This window comes from Monomorium pharaonis, chromosome 11 (assembly GCF_013373865.1).
Source record: "Monomorium pharaonis isolate MP-MQ-018 chromosome 11, ASM1337386v2, whole genome shotgun sequence".
NCBI lineage: Eukaryota > Metazoa > Arthropoda > Insecta > Hymenoptera > Formicidae > Monomorium > Monomorium pharaonis.
The window spans coordinates 10,932,530-10,948,567 of record NC_050477.1 but is presented as its reverse complement, the minus strand read 5'-3'; the positions used below and the strand labels follow the sequence as shown (position 1 = coordinate 10,948,567).

Sequence of the window (16,038 nt, the reverse complement as noted above, 5' to 3'; positions counted from 1 at the left end):
TTACAAATGATTATTAATAAATAATTAGTTAAATGATTAAAAATGGAACAAAAGCTCAAATTGAGAGTATTGTATAAATTTGTAAGATAAAACAATGTATAAAGGAAAATAAATACGAAAATAAATTGATATAGAAATTCATTATAAAAATAAAATAAAATGTGAAAATGGTCAATATGTAAAAGAAATATCCAGTGGCGAGAATAGTTAAGTTAAATACAGAAAAAAATCGAGAATCTATATTTTTATAATGGATCTATACGAATGGTATTTATATATTTTTATTTTTATATATTATTATATATCTTAACTTATACAATCTTTTCAATTTTGATATAATCTTCTCGGCTCATTTTTTATATTTTTTATAATTATTTTTAATCTATTGACTTGCATTTATGTATATTTATTTATTCATATTTATTTATATATATATAATTTTACATGAAACATTCTGTTTGTTTTTGTGAAAGAAAATGAAGACATGGAAACTCTGTGTTAGTCGAAATATTTGATATTATTGAGTCTTTTAATATACACATTAAAATTATTATATTCTAAATAACATACATATCATTATTTATTGCTCCGTTAACATATTGACTGTTACTCTTTCTTTGTACAAAAGCGAGTTACTTTTTTTTTAATATACAAATAAATTATGTCATTGAGCCAAATCCGGAATTAAATTAATAATATGTGGCTCTTACTATGTGGATTAAAATTCTGTTAAATTGAAATAATAATGTGATAATTGAAAAAACATTTCATTACCGCAATTTCTTTACCCCAATCTTTATTATCTCATCATTTTATCCTGAAAAAGGATATAGAAAAAGCGCGTTTAAAAAATGTACAGGATATTACGAGCATATTTTTTTCATTTCCGTCAGTTTTATGCGCTTTTTCTTATTTGAAAATATGATTTTACAAAAACGCTCTCGCTTCGAACGCGGTTAACTTTGGATCCGAACGGTCTCTAATTACTTCGGCCCCTTTTCAATGATATTCTGTTTATTTCCCCGGGTGGAGGGAATACCCGTCTCGCGTATAAAAGCGCCCGCGAACGACAACAAAAAGCGGGCGATGCAAATACAAATACGCGAATAGGAAAAGCGCATATTTTTCGTTCGCGGTATTGAAAAATTGAGTGCCCCGGCAAAGCTCGGGTACGCGGCGGCTTCCCAACTCGTGCCCATTCTTTTGTTCCCCCATTCTCTGCCGAGAATTTCGGGGTCGTTTCTATATATTTTTGACTATTCTGCGAGCCGAAGGCCGCGCGGAAAATATCGACCTACCCCTCGTGCGGATATATGATTCCGCGTGGATATACGACAGTATACGTCAATATATAGTAGCCGATGCACAGGTCCTCCGTCGTTTTTCACTCGAATTTTAGATACAATAAAATTCGTCATCCCGATCGCAGAATCAAATCCACGTATTGAACAATATTTTTCCAAAAGAAACTGAATTTTTTAATTTTCATTTTGTTTTACAAGAGTCACGCAGTCGTACAGTTTTATAAAGAACGTCGAATTATTTAGACATTAGAGGGGAAAAAAACCAGAGCCGCGCGAGATGAGATTTCTAATGATTTGCCCGTTATTTGCACTTCATCGTCCCCTCTTTTTTTCAGCAGCGCAATGTAAATTGAGTAAATCCATTTCCTCGTTTCAATCGCGGAAACCAGTAAAAGTGGAAGCTGTTACGACAACAGGCATTCATCTGCCGGTTAAAAAGGATCAAACTGGAATAATATTAAATACGGTGAAAACTTATCGGACGTATCGCAGCTCTAATGCATTAGAGCAGCTTCCTTCCCCATCTACGTTTCTCTTCCGCGTCTCTCGCCTCGACGATATGGAGATGTGATACGCGTTACGTATTTTATCGCTCGCTTCTCGCCGAATGTAGGTTACATATCTCTCGCGCGCGCGTTACGCCGACAAAAGCGAAAGCAAAAAGACATAGAAAAGCCAGCGTGCGTTCTTCGAAAGAACAGCGCGTGCAGAACACTCTACGGTAAAAGATATTTACGGTCGTGAAATGCGAAATCATCGCTTCCCACGGGTACTCCGAGGCGAAGTACAAATCAGCTTGTCGACAACAAGTACATTTTTGTATTTCGCCTTGATATATCGTACACTTCCGTAAAGAAATCGTCGGGAGACAAGAAGAGATTGAACTTTCACGACGGGAAAAAGATTTGGAAGATTAGTGGCGATCGGCAAAAGTGACAAAAAGCTATTTATTTAGTGACACTAAGCGTCTGATTTTCCTTCTTTTATCGATTACTATTATTTTTATTATCTACGGGAAATTAATCGGGCGGGAATTAATTATTGGATATAAATATATCGATTACAAGATATGATAACACCTGATGTTCTGCAAATGTTTATCCATCCGACTGCAGCTTTGGGAAGCTGCAGTTTCAGATGGAGTCTGCGGCAACCTGCAGCTAGCAGCAAGGGGATTAAATCTATTTTCCCTTCTCCCCCTTCCCGATTCCATCCCCCTCCTTTTCCCCGGCTGCTTCTCGGTTTCGGAGCATTCTCGATCCTCCAAGTATCGAAAGCCCGCTAGCCATTTCCGGCCCTCGTCGCAATCCACGCACGTTTCTAATATCCTGAAGCGTCGAAAAGCGCGATACGGGAGATATTTCTCCATAGATATTTCTGAGAATTATCGATTTACCTAGCTAGAACGCCGTGCGAACGCTACATTCAGTAGGAAATTGCATTAGGTGCTTCCTGTTTCCCTTATCTGCAAACTTTCAGCGGAGATACGAAGTCCTGTAATCGGCTCAAAATTGAAGAGAGTTTTCTTTGTTTCTTCTTTCTTTTATTTAACGTTGATCTTAATTCGTTGCAGCGAGGATCTTTTTAAATGCAAATACGAAGTGTTCTAGAGTCACCGAGGAATGGATATAAAACGTTATTTCTTGCAAAATGTCGATTTTTATCGTTAAAAAATGTTGAGAAACTGATAGCTCCCGAGTTGTGGGCCATTAAAGGAAAGCGATTTCCGTGAATTAAATTTTAAAGCGGCAAAATAATTATCATAATGTTAAACATAATTTACATCCCGATTTGCGAGATTTTAATGAAATATTAATCTAATCACTTTAATCTTTATATGTATAATATAAATTATATAATATACATAATTAGATATACACATGTATATGTTTATATTAAATTAACAAAAATTATACAGAAAAACCGATTTTGTCAAAGTATTTAAAAATTTAGCAGATATATGTAGATCTGAAACTAATTTTGAATTATTAAAATAATTGCGAAGGACGTTGAAACATGACGAGCAATGCTGCACAAAAGTTTTGACATTCTAGCAATCAGAATTTACATAATTATTTTTACGGTTTAACAAAAATTATTTATACACATTTTAATAGTTTGTTTAATTGCATTCATGCAGGAAAAGGACAGTTCTGAAATATCTAAAAATTTAGCTGGATGTAAATCTGAAAATAATTTTTGTTAGATTAGAAAATATATACACACACACATCAAAATGTGTATGTGTAAAATTAATGTATATCGCAACTTTTTCTAAAATTATCGATACTTAAGAATGCGACCACCGTGACGCTCTGATGTCTACCGAAAAATTATGTTCTCAGTGGGAGTAATGGGGCGAAGCATGGTGAAATGCAATATATGTGAGTTATTTAAAAAGCCGTTTAAAAATTCGTTACGAACCATTGCCCGCGGGCATTCGATATAAATTGAGAACGATCACCATGCAAACGACGGGTTCGTTATAAAAAAAAAACTATTTTTAGTACGTGACCGACAAACTGAATTGGACAGCTTTTATATAAAACGATTTGGCCGTCTCTACAGCGTGTTTACTAACTTGCGCAAATTAAAAAGTATCTTTGTGTAAGAGCCGCTTCCCTTTTGATAGTAGATACGACGATGGTGAGCTTTCCGAACTCTATTGAAACTTTTCGCTTTTTGAAGTATTAAAAATTAACGACAATAATAAAATTGGGGTTAGGGAAAATATCAAACATAAAGAATTAAGTTTTATGACTATAACACAAATTAGTCTTAAAATTTTAATTATTGGAAAATCATATTTATTCTATATTACATACATATAGTCCTTGAAATTATTTAATCATTAAATTGTTGCAGGACACTGAATTGCCACAGCAGAAAGCAGAATTTCTGATACAGATTCATTTACCATCCTCTTACATGTTAGATCGCAAATATGATAACGTAAACTCATTATCCACCGTAAATTCGGGCTTAATGGTTTTGGGACACCTTGTACGTAGAGTTCCATTGCGAATTCTGTCGGGAATAATGGATCGTCTAAAATGGTTCTGAGACGCTAGATGAAACTACGAGACCCCGATCTTCCGTTTCGATGCGAGGAAAATCGATCGGTTGCGTCTGCGGCGAGATCGCGTGGCTTAACTTCATTTAGACACCGTCTCAGGATACAGGATATCCCAGCGGGGTATAATAATTCTCCAATACGTGGGATGGTCGTCTTGAATTATGATACGCTACAGGCGAGAAAAATTGCCACTGATTACGCACGCGAATCGGCAAAATAGAATTTGATTCAATATTGGATTAACGATTATCAAATCAATTGATTAATCACGAGTAGTTGAATTAGTATCATTTATTAATTACAATAATTTAACGAATTATCATACATTACCAAGCACATACAGTATCGTATTACATTATTGTATTGATAACTCGCACGAAAATTATTGCTATCAAAAGCTGTTTCTGAAACTGCTAAAATATTTAATGTTTTCATGATAACGTAAATTTTTCTTTAAAACTTAACGTAAATTTTGCTTTAAAGATTAATAAGAAAAATTAGTCCAGAAAAAACGGTATTAATCATTAAGCATTAAATTGAAACTCAACAATTATTTTATGTATAGACAAGAAAGCAAGAATATGGTTTTTTACATAAAAAACAATGATAATCTTGATCAACAATTTAATCTTTTAAAAACTTTAATAATCTTAAATTGCAAAATATTTTTATTTTAATATTGCATCTAAATAGCACAATATGATCGTTTTGATAGTTACAGTATTAACAAATTTATAAAAATTGCTATTGAATAATAAGAACAAATTTTCTTCTTGAAATTACGTGTTTGATGTAATACAATCTCGTGTTAATATATTTTAATATATTTATAATTATATTTTAACATTTCGAATAATATATTGTTAATATATTTTAACATTTCGAAAATAATATTCTCAAAACAAAAGTTCCTTTTTTCCGCACTGATTTCAAATTAGATCATTTGTAATCTCGCACCAGAGTTTATAATTTCATGCGCGCCGCATAAAGCAGAAAATATTTGTAGAATTGAAATGCAAGCGTATGCATGACGCATATATTAGAGTGCGCACATAAACACACACACACACACACACACACATCATAATGCATGGCACATAAAATCATAAATGGAATCCCGTTTTGAATTCTGTCGCGAATTATAGATCGTCCAAAGTGGACTCTACCGGGATCAATAATCGTTAATCCGATTACCAGATTATCTGATTGCACATATCTACATTGTTTATCGATAAGTTGAGAGGATGGGACTTTTTACACGCCGCAATTAAAAGGATAAAGATTAATGGTAATATTTTGCGCACAATTAAGTAGAGTACTGTCAAAGTGGACGCTACCTACATTTGACCCACTTAATCTAGTTGCATCCCGCGTTTCATCCCCCATAACAATGTTGGAACGCCGAGCGGGTTGTGTCGAGCTGGCGGCGACGACGGATTTTGCGGCGAATGGTTGACTTCCGCGAAAATTTGTACCGTCAATAATAAAGCGGCACCGATGAGATCCCTGCAATCAAATGACATGGAGCAATAAAAGCGAGCTAGAATTTCATTTTCGCGATATTCCCATCCGCGTCTACCCGCGTTGAATTCGCACGCGGGTCGATGCTGACGCCGACCGACGCCGCGGTCACTCTCCCTCCCCGGCTACCCGACAAATCCGAATTATTTCTCGTTGCGAGACGATAAATCGAACGATTAAATCTCGCTCGAGGCCCGGTCCGTCCCGACCAAAATGTAACGCGCCGAAGCGGAATTAAAAGGGTTACAAAACGCGTTACGCGAATGTGAGTTCCGGGGTTGAAATCCGAAATTTCCCAAATACCTACCTGTAGACGCTGTAATTAAAATTTGCTCGCCGGCGCATTTCGCAACGATTATCGTGGAAAATCATAATAATGTGGAGATAATAAAAAATTATATAGTATGCACAATTTTTTTCAACTCGTACGAATATAATATATCGCATAATATATTGGATCAGGAATATATCTGAATATATTGGATCAGGAAGATTTTTATTTAATTAATACTGTGTAATGTTATTACAGTAAAAACATTAGTTCCAAATTAAAATTAATATATTCCATTTAACAATTATAGTTTTATATACGAGGTGGTGTTCCCTTTAAAATTACTCAAAAACGATGAAAGATAAAAAACGTTTTTATTTTTTTGTAAAACGTTAGAAGTGAAAGCGTTGAAAATGTTTGTAATAAACGTTTCTATTGTTATTGTAAATATATCAAATTTTACATAAGAAAATATAAGCGTGTCTGTGTTATCTTCATAATTATATACGAAGAAACATTAAAGAAAACATACGTGTTAGATAAAATATAAAAATACTAATGAATCGAAAAATATAAATGAAAAATGAAAAAAATGTGGTAAAATAACCTACGCAATCACTCCCATCGGGAATTTACTTCCGATTCTGAACCATCTTACTTTTAATAATATTAATAATTGTGCTTTCAACTATATATAATAGTTTATTATATAATAGTTACAAAATATATTCGGATATAATATTATCCGGAATATCAGGTAATATATATAATATTACCTGAAAAATACAAAATATATAATAGTTACAAAATTACTTGTTTTAGTACTTACCGTTACTTACAAAATCTCAGAAATAAATGTATACATTCATCGGTAGAAGTGAATTGAGAATATGGATCAATATTTTTAAGTATTAGAATTAAATATTATCAAAACAATCATAAATATTATATGCTTTTTGATATGATATATAGCGATTATACATAATATTAAAATAAAAATATTTTGCTGCAATTTCAAATTATTGAATTCTTTAGAGGAGATTAAATTAAAAGCTATGACCAAGATTATTATTGTTACATATAATAAGCAAAAATATGTTTTGAGGAAAAAAAGAAATGATTTATTTTTACATTTTTTGTAGTTTGAAAGTGATGTAATACCTTTAATCAATACTGTATGTAGACCAATAGTTGTTAAATGAAATAGATATATTTTTATTTGATACTAATGTTTATAATACTGATTTTTTTCTATACGATGTCTTTTTCCGCGACTTCTTATTCTTCGAGACGGTGGTTGCGGTGCCCCAGTTGTCATCGACTCAGTCAAAATGTTCTCTCGAGTTTTCGTAAAAATTGTTGATCCTTGGCAAGAGAATGGGATTGAAAAGAAGTGTCACACCAACGTTTTGCATCGGGACAATGCATCCCGCGCGAGAGTTTTCGACCACCTCGAAAACACTTCAGCGCTCCCACTGTACTCTCCTTCGTCGCCTTCGTCGCCAAACGGCAACTTCTTCCTCCTCGGCGGGCTGAGGAATCACCCGAAAGGACATTATTTTGAGACGATCGATAACATCCAGAGCGCCGTAACCGAATCCCCCGAAGAAGAAAACTCACGGCAATATCCTGTAAGAGTGGTAGGACTTTGCGGGGAATTTATTTTCGAGAAGACAATCGAAATTGCCACTAGTTCGGGAATTTACCGAATTCAATGTCAAAGAAGGTCTGAAAAAAATCAATGATATAATTATTCTTTTTTTCTCCTTTTTTCCATTATTCTAGACAATATTTTAAAATTTAAGAGCATTGAAAGGATTATTTAGAATTACAAATAGATTTCACAAAGAGGAAGATAAAAATTCAATTTTTTTAGCGAAACGTTTCCGTTAAAACGTTTCGTTCCAAAAGTTTAAAAACTCTTATGATTTTTTGAAATCACAAAAAGTTAAATTTCTCGACGAAAAAAATTGTAGAAAATTTTTTTTAAAGGCCTATTTTAAAGATAGGGATTTAAATCTTTATTTTAATTTTGTCTCTGAGATTTAGTTTTTAAATTACATAAAATTAAAATTTAACATTTTTTTATTTTAAATTTTTATTTAAATACTACAACGCAATGAAACATCATCGGGCAAAATTTAACATAAAAATATTTTTAATTAAGTTTTCTAAGTTAAAAAATGTTTATTTTAAAAAATATGTTATCTTTGTGTAAAACTTGACTCCGAGGTTCTCGCACACACCTTCCGCCAATTCTGTAACACTCTGTATACAACAGTTTTGGTGTATGGTTAAATTAAATTCGACATTTGTTTAACTTTTAACTCGATGCGGTTTAGGTCGCGCGAATGCGAGTACGAACGCGGGCTTTCAATTAGCGTGCAAGCTCACGCGCGAACCGATGTTGCATTTACGCTTCCGGATTCACGGTTTCCTGTGCTCGGTTTCCGACCGCTGATCCCAGCAATTTCTCTACTAAAAATCAGCGAATCAGAATACATTTCAGTCTGTGAACCGTATGATCTATTGTAGCGAGTTTCTAAGTCGCGGTTTTCGTTAAAGCGTACAATAAAGTACAATAAAGTAAAAGATTTTTCAGTTCAAAGCTTAATATCTGGATTACGGCGGCACATATTGATACTTTTTTATATTTTATTGATATCCGGGTATTAAACTATTACTATTTATTGTTATATTTATTGTTAAATAAAATCTATTTACCAGTTTGTCGACTGTATGCGAGCTGCTACTTTTTATTACTATTTTGTATAATATATAGATATAATTTTTAGTACACTACAAACAAAAGATTAAAAACTCGCGATTTTTCCAAATTTCACGCAAAGTTAAATTTCTCGATGAAAAAAACGTAGAGAGAATTTCAAATACATACTGAAAAAAGCATCAATAAAGATTTAAGTGTTTAATTTTATTTGAAAGTTCTATCTTTAAAATGTGTTTAAAAATTTCTATGATATTTTTTTTGATCATGAAATATTTAACTTGTTGTAAAATGCAAGAAAATTGCAAGTATTTTCAAACTTTATCTAGTATATACTCGTATTAATGCTTTAGAAATCTGTGTGAAACAAAAAAAGAATATCGTATAAATTTAAAATTATAATATGTATTTACATATGCAGTTATGCATTGAGAAAAATATTTTGATTGATACTATAGCAAAAAATACAATGAACGTTCGAAAAGCGAATGAATATATAAATAACCGCCATCTTTTACAATATCACTGGTGAATTTTTATTTATGCGAATACATATACACTTCAATTTATTATTTTGAATATTGATTGATAAAAAATATATATATATACATACATAGTATGTTAATATATGGGCGCAACAAAATTATGTAAATAATGTTTCTTTCTAATAACTATATATATTTACATTTGCGGAACTTTTCAAACTCTCGTACATACAAAACATATTCTGATTCCAATCGGAATTGTTGGTTATCTCAATATTTTATAGCCAGAAATGTTTGATAGATTTAACAATAAGTATGTGATTTGTACCTTTCTGATTGAATCTGTCAGATTTCCAATTTGTGCAATCAGATTTTTCTTTCATGTAGCATTTGCCGTAAAATAAAATTTTACGGGCGTATTCTTGGATAGATTTGGGATAGATTTTTTGCTCAATGGGTTACTTTTGCACTTCCGTAATATTCTCAATATGAATTTTTAATATTTTACGCGTAATATGCCGAGGTGCTGAGGTCGCTGCAAAAAAGCCGTCGGTTTTCGATCGACGTAAATGCCGCTTTAACGGGTTGACGCTTTTCAGAAGCAGCGTAATAAAGGAATTTTTGTCGCGGGTATAAAAAGTGAAAAAGAATGGCCACTGTCAAGCTAAGTAAGCTTGACCGCTGCTTTCTGTTCCCGACGTGCAGTTACGAAGTTTCCGCTAGAATTCATGCCACCTCAATCGACTTTCGATAGCGATAGAGGGGAAACAAAAGGGGAATCTCTAGATAAACTACAGCTACTGAGCTCGCCTAAATGAAGAGGGAGAGAAAGAGAGTCTCATCTATGTGATAATGAACGATACGAACAAAATGGAGCGAATTCTCCTTTGAATCAAGAATTAAATCGCATTAAAAACGCGGCCGTTTTTACGCGAACGTTTTCCCGTAAACGTGAATTACTTTTTCGTTTTCAGACGAGTAGTCAGGAAATCGAGTAATTGACATGAAATATTTAAAGGACACGAATAAAACACAAAATAGCCCACGGGTATTTGGCGATGTGATGTAAAAGCTCTTGGCTGAATTCGGAATAAACGCGGTAAATAACAACGAGAGCCGGCAGAGCTAGAATGACGCACGAGCAATGAAATTGCGGAATCCCTTTATTATTGTCGTTACTATTATTATTACTGTCTGTTGTTGTTACATTATTTTCATTATAATTGCAATTATTATTATGTATGTACATCACACGCGTCGAATCAATATCAATTCTATTCAATCGCGTAATAAATCGCGGGTGCTCTAGTATATGGATCTAATTTTAAAAGATTACATTAATTATCACATGCAACCGGATATTACGAACGGCCTCATTCAATTTTCGATTGAGCTTCTTCTCCTCTCCGTCCTCCCGCCTCCCCTTGTCATCCCCAGAACGTTGCACTTCGAACATTTAATTGATATTGTAGTTGCCGCAGTTTCGAATGAATCGGGAAATTTCTACTTTTTTTTTTCTAGAACGAGGGTCTATAATGCATATCTTTTGTTTGCATCCCTGTATCGCGGCCGCTATTGTTCCACGAGCTTTCGCGATTAAAGTTTAAATTGCGAGCGAGCGGGCGTTCGGCTTGGTGGATGAGCTTGATGGAGAAACCGGCCGTTCGCGATTATATACGTGAAAGGTGGAAGCCAAATATTTGATGGACACCGTAACTTTCGGCTGAATTCGCAGACCGCGCGGTGAAACAAAAAATCGCCATTTTTCCTTGCTATTGCATGTTAAATTGCAAACTACTGTTTTGGTCGAAATTCCGAAATGTACAGCGAAATAATAATTTCATCCGACGTTTAAGATAAACAATGTAGAATTTTACATCAATTTTCTTACCATGGCAATATTGGATTAGTATTATTATCGTGTAACTGGATTCATTGTAACATAATTAATCATGTAATATTTTTTTATTATTTTTAGCCTGTTAATTATTTTTTTTATTAATCACGCGAATTCACGCATCTATTTTTAGTAACATTTTTACAATAGAACCTTATTTTTTCTTGATCTTCTAACTTAAAATCATTAAATCCATTTACTAACTTATAAATATTTATACTCCTTCAAATACCATGCAAACGTTTTTGATTAGTTTTTATAATGGATACGTATATTAAATGCGTTCTGAAATTTAACCGTCGCGATAATTCTGATTTCGTTGACGCATACACGTTGCGAAATATTAACGAAGGATTTACTGTGGATTTGAATCGAACGGATTCAGGTCGGATCAATAACTTTCCTAGAAACTCGAATGAGGCTCGCCCGCCCTTTGTCCTGCGATCGATTTATTCTCGTTAGCTCGGTGGTTATGTAATGAATCGACGTCGATTATATTGGGGGTATCGGTTAAAATAGCCGGGTTGCTCCGAGGCATGTCGAATTTTCATTAAACTTACACGTGAAGGTTGAACAGCATACGATTACAGGCTCATCGCTGATTTTAAAAATAAAAGGAGACGAAAAAGGAAAGAGGGGAAACTTGACCCGGCACTCCCGACACTTCCTGACGAAGTCGTAGTAAATTACAGGTCTCTGTACGTCAATACAGCACTTTAATTCGAAACCTTGTTTAAACACCGTTATTTAAGTTAGACCGGACGGAATAACAGAAAGATATTCTTTCCGCGAAACCGTTAAGGAGAAAGTTACAATTTTTTTGCTTTTTATTCGGGTTTTTTTTTTAATTCTTGCTGAAATAAGAATATTAATAAAGTTGAAGCATGCCTTCCGGGCTCTTTTAATTCTCTCTCTAATTTTTCAAGAAATTGCAAGCTTATTGCGTCAATGATCGTTGATGGAGTTGCCAATCTGTACAGAGTACTTTACTTTGCCATCTCCTTTGTCGACGCTTACCGAAGTTCCTTTTTAAGCTTAAAATTTGTTACACGTCAATCTTTCGTCTTTCCGGGCTCTTTGGTATTAGCATACAATCGTACAAGGCGCGTACTTTAAAGATATATATCATTCAGATACTGCGAGTGAACGAAAAGCGGCCAATATTTCGCGAATGCCAACAGCCAGACGTTGTCGTAAACATCTACTTCATAGCTGATATCACTTTCTTTCTCTCTCTTTCTCTATCTAGCTCTTTCGCCCCACGACGCTGCAGGATATCAATTTTACGACAATTCGACATGCTAGACAAATACGGAGCTTAAGATACCGAGCGCGAAAACAATATCGACGGCACATATCCGGAAGAACGGGGCGAGATTCATGTGAGCTGAAAAAGTGAGAACCGGGAGAAGACGCGCAAAAGAAAAACCGCGATAAAACGAGCCGTGCTATATATATATATATATATGTTTCACGCTGAGATGTGAGTTGTGGAGACGATCAGTGTGAATTTCAAAAATCACTCCCCAGAATTTCTTCACACTATTTTACTTGTCACGTCTCGATTTGATGATCCAGAGTGGACGAAATCTTCGCTTTCGAGAGAATCGAAATCCCGGTTTGATCGATTAATGCGTCAACAATTTATTTAAACAATTTAGACGAGCAAGTAAATTTATCTTTGTTACTCGCTGATTTTATTAAAACTCAGTACATTTGTCGAGTTTTACAAAATAATATGTATTTTTCTGTTGGCAAATATGTCGAAGGGATGAAATCATAAATTTTATAAAAAGATAATTTTTATATCAATTGATTTTTATACCAGCTTTCGAATTCTGTACATTTATGAAATTATACTATCATACTTTGTTCAGAATAGCCGAAAAACGAAAATTTAATCTATTTTCGAGAGCTAATTTCACTCCTTAAACCCTTTAATATGTTTGATTGCTAATAAAAAAATACGTGTATATTATTCTTTTTACTACCCTAGTATACTAACAAGGAAGGTCTTTTTGTCCCATTCGGATTTTAGTCAACCTGGGAATAAATATTTATCACCACTAAGGATACAAACATGTAAAATGTTTTCTCGAAAATTCTATACGCGCTACAGAATATGGAAAATAACAAAATATGACTTAGTGTAACACTTTATTGAAAAAATTAAAACAGTTACACACAAGGGTAAACATGAAGTTTATATGTGTAATAACTATGGAAAAAACTAATATTAATAAAATTGTCAGTATTACAAGTATTTAATTTGAAAGTGAAATAATAATTAATTGATTAGTGTTAAAAAAGACCTAGATGAAAAGATAGAAAATCTAAGATAGAAAAAGCATATTTGATAAAATTTCTAAATCTAACCCGAAATGGGAAAGAAGAAAAATGATAATAATTTTAAGAAGTTGTAAAACTTTATACTTTTATACTTTTCGCAAAATGCAAACACGTAGCGCGACAGTACATAAAAGTTACATTTAGTTTACTATCTTTTGACCTATTATAGCCTATCTCGTTGATTGATGTACCCGTTTATGCTGCACCCCAAATTTATCGCACCATGAGAAAAATAAGAAAGAGATAAGTAGAAACAAAATAGTTTTAAGAAGCTACAAAGATGTAAAATGATTTAATATTACCGACAACATACTTACTATTATTTAAATCATAAAATTGGCAAAAAAAAAATTAAAAGTTTGTTTCGCATTTAAAGAATTTGTTTTTAACTAATTTTATATCGAAATAAATCACAAATGTAAGGATTATTGGATTTTACTTTTTTATTATTTAAAGATTATGTTTCCCTCAATATTAATGTAGTGAAATGTTTAATAATAAGTGGATTTTCGGAAATTTGTAAATATTAGCAATTTTTCCTTAACCACATTTTTCCTCTAATCTAACTCAAACATTTAAAATCATAATTTTATGATGATGTTAATGAGTATGGCGCTTTTATCATCGTTTTTCTTAACTTTCTATTTGTCTAACCTACTGGATTTTCAACGAAATATTTTACATGTGTCTTAGGTGATGATAAAATGGGATTTTAATCAAAATCTAAGTTTGATTAAAATCCAAGTGAGACAAGAAAGACGCTTTCCTTGTGAGTTTAAATAAATTTTGCGAGTAACACGAACGTCGGTTTACTTGTAAGTATGTCTTGGAAATATGTCGAGATTAATGGCGCAAGAAAGTAAGTGCGTAACTTGGCGTTCAATAAAGATCGCCACTTTGTAAGTGTCGCGTAGGAAGTTTCCGTAGGAAACGCCGGTAGACGATCAGAGATTAACCCATTGCGGTTCCGATCGGTGGAACTAATTCGTAAACTTTCCCCGAGATTATCGGGACACGGATTCAGCGGGGAGCGAAATTTTTAATCTCACCCTCAATGGAAATTGCAACTTCCGATACTTTAGATATCTGAGAATATAGCCTGTCCCCCGAGAAAAGGGATGGAGGATCATGAGGAGGAATTGCGAGAGATTTTATTTGCATTGCAGATACAATGAGGTAGTAGACTGTCCACGGAGCACCTGGTGAGAGGCGGTTTTCAGCGCGACGGGTGATATGTTGCTGTCGAGCCGCGGCGGCCGAAAGGGGCCCATCGTCTGCCTGGTGGGCCTCCTCCTCATCTTTGCTCTTTATCAGCTGGGCATTATCTGCGGCACCACCAGGTACATGCCCACCGCCGTGATGGTCAGCAAGGAGGTAAGAACCGTAATCTGTAATTCTTCCGTTACTCCGTTACGTGAAACAAATTCTTCCTCGATTAAGTAAAAAAAAAAACACAGGTGAATTCGGGAAAACATTAAACGTAATCATTGAAAATGCGCCCGCGGAAGTATGCACTTTCGTCAGAAATTATCTCGTCTATTTAAGCGAGAAATTTTAATTATCCATTTTCCAACAGCCCCACATTTTCGCTCCCTTGGTCCCTCCTCACTCCATCCCGGCGCGATAATAATAATAATAATTAATCAAAATAATAATAATAATAATTGCGATAATATAATAATATAAGCGTAGTGTATTATCGCGGCTGGCGCGGCAGTATCCCTACATTATTAATCGGCAATTAATGGCCATCAAAGTATTAATTGCGCCCACTTAAAAGCGCCGTTACTCGCTAATATCGTCCGAGCGAGTTTACCACAATTGAACGATACGTGCCCACCCCCCCTGCTCCTCCCCGAGATGAGTCTTCGCTCGGGAGGAACTCCTTTAATTTCGAATATACTTTGCGTTTAAATTAATGCTATCTTTTCCCTACTGGAAATAGAAAATGCCGCGCGCCTTTATCTGGTACATTTATTCCGCCGATGTTTCTCCGCCGTTAGAAGTACAATTCTTCAATTGAAGTAGTTGAGGCATCGGTCGGGGAAACTTTGCTCAGGTCAATAAACGCTCGTCTTTCGACGTTCTCATAATTTTCATCGTTAGTTTTCCCCGGGAACTTTCTTAACAAGAAACTTCGCTGTTGATTTTCGACTGTCTTAAACTATCGCTCAACTTTTTCGACGCGATGCAGAGATAGTTTATTAACTTTGACGTCCGCGTTTCCTAGAAACGTACGTGTTCCAACGCATTTAAAAAATTACAAACAAGTATCAAGTAATTAAGATCAAATAGAACTCATTTGGAATTATCCTAAAAATTTTTCGAATTTCAATTTGAAGGGAAAAGAAAAAATATATATATTTCTGTTAAAAAAAGAGTAACATGAATGGATGAAATGATAAATTGC

General features: G+C 34.1%; 1 protein-coding gene across 6 annotated transcripts in view; it reads left to right on the top strand.

Moving 5' to 3' along the window:
• The window catches only part of LOC105838794 (protein-tyrosine sulfotransferase), a 114,196-nt gene that overhangs the window by 89,135 nt on the left and 9,023 nt on the right, over nucleotides 1-16,038 (top strand). For all 6 annotated transcript variants that reach the window (XM_012684601.3, XM_012684603.3, XM_036294086.1 and 3 more), the window contains one exon: nucleotides 14,795-15,002. In XM_012684601.3, the coding sequence (XP_012540055.1) occupies nucleotides 14,862-15,002 (141 nt within the window). In that variant the 5' untranslated portion in view covers nucleotides 14,795-14,861. The remainder of the gene's footprint in view (nucleotides 1-14,794; nucleotides 15,003-16,038) is intronic.